The sequence below is a fragment of the Mustela nigripes genome, chromosome 11 (genome assembly GCF_022355385.1).
Source record: "Mustela nigripes isolate SB6536 chromosome 11, MUSNIG.SB6536, whole genome shotgun sequence".
Lineage (NCBI taxonomy): Eukaryota > Metazoa > Chordata > Mammalia > Carnivora > Mustelidae > Mustela > Mustela nigripes.
The window spans coordinates 8,747,830-8,751,663 of NC_081567.1; the positions used below are offsets into that span (position 1 = coordinate 8,747,830).

Below are 3,834 nucleotides of genomic sequence, written 5' to 3' on the forward strand. Positions count from 1 at the left end.
CGGGAAGGGTTCTCACCTCTTCCTCTCTTTGTTCTTCTCTTTTCTTTTGCTCTTGGGGCTTCGAGATCTGTAGGAAGCAGAGGCAAGGTGACTGCTCAGCCTGAGCCTAGCAGGGGGGCAGGAGGAGGACTGTGCCTTGGTCTGGATCTGAGATCTGTTCTTGTCCGGGACCTGAGTCCCCACCTCCAGCCCTGCTGGCCTGCACTTGCTCATCCCACCCCACTGCTTTGCTCATCCAGCTCTCCGGGGGGAGGCCCCACAGTCCTTCTCCTTCTATCTTTGACAAAAGGATTGGAAAGCTTCCTAGTAGGTGTCTGAGGTCTCACTCCGCCCCTGGTCCCTGTGGGCCCTCAACCCCACCCTCCTTGATACCACCAGATTCCAGCTGGATCCTTCTAGCCCTGCACAAATGCCTTCTTCTGACCAAATATCCAGGGGATGCTAAGAAACAACAGGATATGTTTTTCACAGGAGCTGGGCGGGCGGGAGGCAGGCCCAGGAGGCCAAAGATGTCAGTTCCAGAACTCATGTTGCCTGCTTTGGGCCTCATTCTCCCCATCTGGAGCTGGTCTAGCCCTAGGTCACCTCTAGGTCCTTCGCAGGACCCATGGGAGCTGGCCAGAGGATCTGTGTAGACGGATGGTGACCACTAGGGGGCAGTAGCGGGGTGGTCCACAGTGGCTTCCAAGAAGAGGGGAGGAAAGGAAGTGGGGAATGGGAAACTGGGGAAACTGGAAGGTCAGGATCAGATGTTTGTTTAGGCTCCTGCCCCACCTGGCAAGTGGCCATGGGCAAAGTCCCACTGCAAGAGTGAGACTGGGGTCTCTGACCCTCTGCAGGGCCACTGGGAGGGGCCCTGTCTCTCATGTGGGCCCTGGGGATGTGGTGGTCCTACATCTTCCTTCCGTCCATGCTGAGTTTTCTACCCCCCCCCCCACCCAAGGGCTCTTGACTTTCATCCCCTCCCCCAGTCCATCCTGAAGGAGTCACTGTCCTGCTCAGAGCCCCATGCTGGCTCCCAGCCCTGTCTGTTAGGAGGCCACCTCCTTGGCCTGGCAGTCAGGCCTTTTGGGGCTGGCACCTGTCTCCCAGACACCACGGCTAGCCACAGCCTGCCGACCGATCTCCTACCCACTGAGCTTTCCTTCTGTACGGGTGCCCTTCCCTGCAAATTTGGGATCCTGATGCTTCTCCCTTCCTGACACCTCTATGGAAACACCCCTTGGATAACAGACCTGCTGTGTTGTCTGGAAAATTCTTAGGACCCCCGAGTCAAGGCTGACTCACGGGACCAGCAAGTGTTGCAAACAGTTGGCCTCCACCCTCCTCCCCCTCCCCCTCCCCTGCTTGGCTCTGGGAAGCAGTCCCAGGAGGGGGGAGGAGGGAGCAGGGCAAGACCCTCCCCACCCTCCTCCCATCATTGCACCCCCTGGGTTTCGGTCCCTGCAGGGCGGCACTAGCCTCTGTCCACATCCTCAGCCGGGCATTGCTCACCTGTGTCGTCTCTTCCTCCGGGACCCGGAATCAGACCTGGAGGGCCACAGAAGAGTTCTCTTGAGCTTGTCTGGGGTGGCTCGGGGACACAAATCTGCACAGCCACAGCCCTGGGCACGCAGAGGGGAAAGGAGGCCCCGGGGGAGGGAAGGTACCTGTCTCTGCGGTGCTTCTTCACACTTTTCTTCTTCTTGCGCAGGGGTGAGGAGCTGCCACAGCTGCGGACACAAGGAGGGGGAGGTGCTCTAGTGAAATGCTGCCTGGGGGGGGGGGGGCGGGGGTGGCTGGACGTGGCTGGAAAGTCAGGGCGCCTGGGGCATCTAGCTGAAGCCTGCTGCCTGTTGTACAAAATGAACTGGGGCCCCGAGGGTCCATCAGGGTCCCTAAGGGTGGGTGACAGAACTGCCTGTGTTGTCCCCTAGCCACGCTTCCGCCACCTTGGCATCGTAAGTGAGGGCTGTTTCACACCCAAGTGTCAGAGGCTCCAGTGGTGGGATTTCTGGCCTCCGGGGGGGAAAGCTAGCACGCGGGCAGTTTCCCAGGTCCAAGCCCTGCTGTGGCAGGCCTCCTGTCTCTGGGGGATGGCCTTGGAGTCTTGCCCACCCAGACATCCCCACCCCTGCCGCCAGCCCCTGCGGGCCTTTATCACTGACCTGCACTCGGAGTCCAGTCTCCTCTTTTTGCTGAGGGCCAGGGAGAGAAAAGGACAGACAGACAGACAGTTGGGGCTCCAGACGTTTGCCAGGGTCTCATGAGGGGCAGGTGAGGAGGACATACAGAGGGGGAACCACAGATGTGACCCAGCTGACCCTTCCTCCCCAGGCCACTCACACTTGGTGAGGGGAGGGAGTGCAGGACGGCTGGTGACCCAGGGGTCACTGTGTCCAGTGGGGGGGGGGGGGGTGGGGGGGGGGCCAAGGGGGGGGCTGGGGGGGGGGGGGGGGGTGGGGGGGGGGGGGGGCCCCCCCCCGGGGGGGGGCTTGTAGGGGGGCGGGATTCAGTAAAGGCAGAGGGGCTCCGCAAGGGTCGGGGCTCCCCAATGCAGCGTCGGGTCTCCTGCCCACAGAGGGGTGGGCGCCCCGGGGACCACCCCCCTCCCGCCCCCGCCCGCCCCCGCCCCGCGGCGCTCTCACCGGCTTCGTCGGTGGCCGCCTTTCTTTTTCTTCTTCTTCTTGGGAGGGGGCGACGCGGAGCTGCTGGACCAGTGCTTGGTTCTGGGGAAGAGGAGGAGGAGGGGTGAGGGAGGAGGGGCGGCCCCCGGCCCCACCCCCCCGCCGCCCCCTCCCGCGGGGGGCGCTGACCTGTACCCCCGGTGCCCGCGGTAGCAGGCGGCCGGGCAGTCGCAGTCCACGGGGCCGTCGTCCTCGTCCAAGGGCGCGTACTCCAGGCCCGGTTCCGCGCCCTCGAGCAGCCGCGGGGTCTCCGCCACGCTGCCGGCGACAGGGACGCTCACCACCCGCGTTTGGGGGCCGGGCCTTCCGCCTGCCACTTTACCCCCACGCAGCGCCCCCGGGACCTGGTCCCCCACAAGGTCGGCGGGGTGCGGCCCCGTCCCCTAGAGGGTCAGGCGGGGATCTGGATGACCCAAAGGGCTGCCTCCAGGGAAGACACCCCCCGCCCCCCCGCCCCCCCCTCAGCGGTGCCCTCCCGCCCCAGTCGTCCTCACCCCTTCTGTGTTCTCACGGCTCAGCGAGGCCCTCCGCTCACCCAGCCCCTCAGTCCCATCCACGGTGCTCCTCTGCCCCGCCCACCTTTCACACACCGAGCCCCTTTCACCGACCCCTGCCCCTGAGCCCCACCGTCCTACCCTTGGCCCCCTGCCCCTAGCTCTGCCCACTCCCCCTCCGCAGCCCCCCTTGCCCTCGTGAGCTCCCAGAGAGCCCCTTCCCATCTTCTAACGCCCCCTCTCTGGTGTCAGCCTTTCCCTAACCCGGGCTCCCGGGCCAAGTCCCTTTCCTCCCCCCCCCCCCCCCCCCACCCCCGCCCCGCCTCTCCCTCCACCCACCCCCAACACCCTGTCCCCAGCCCCCGCTGCCGCTCTGAAATATTCACGGCCTGTCCTCGCCCTCGTCTGTCTCTGCGGCCTCTCGAGGCCCGGCTGCTCTTCTCCCGCAGCCTGGCCGTCATCCATCACTGTCCGGCGGCGGCAGCGCGGGCCCCAGGCCTTCGCCGCCGCCTCCGAGGCTCCCCATCCATCTTGCGGAGCCCTCCCAGGGACCGCTGCGGCCCGTCCCCGCTGCCGGCTGGGGGGGGGGGGGCAGCCCCCTCTGCCACAGATGTTTGCTCGCTGGGACACCTGGCGCGCGGGGAAGCTCCCTTACTAAAGGCAGCGGGGGGGGG

General features: G+C 65.6%; 1 protein-coding gene across 1 annotated transcript in view; it reads right to left on the minus strand.

Annotated features, from left to right (window-relative positions):
• Window positions 1-3,834, minus strand: part of SRRM3 (serine/arginine repetitive matrix 3) — a 61,629-nt gene that overhangs the window by 19,317 nt on the left and 38,478 nt on the right. The window contains exons 4-9 of the mRNA XM_059414656.1: window positions 2,796-2,924; window positions 2,628-2,708; window positions 2,148-2,177; window positions 1,650-1,712; window positions 1,495-1,530; window positions 17-67 (exon numbers count right to left, since the gene is read on the minus strand). Coding sequence (XP_059270639.1) covers window positions 17-67; window positions 1,495-1,530; window positions 1,650-1,712; window positions 2,148-2,177; window positions 2,628-2,708; window positions 2,796-2,924 — 390 coding nt within the window. The remainder of the gene's footprint in view (window positions 1-16; window positions 68-1,494; window positions 1,531-1,649; window positions 1,713-2,147; window positions 2,178-2,627; window positions 2,709-2,795; window positions 2,925-3,834) is intronic.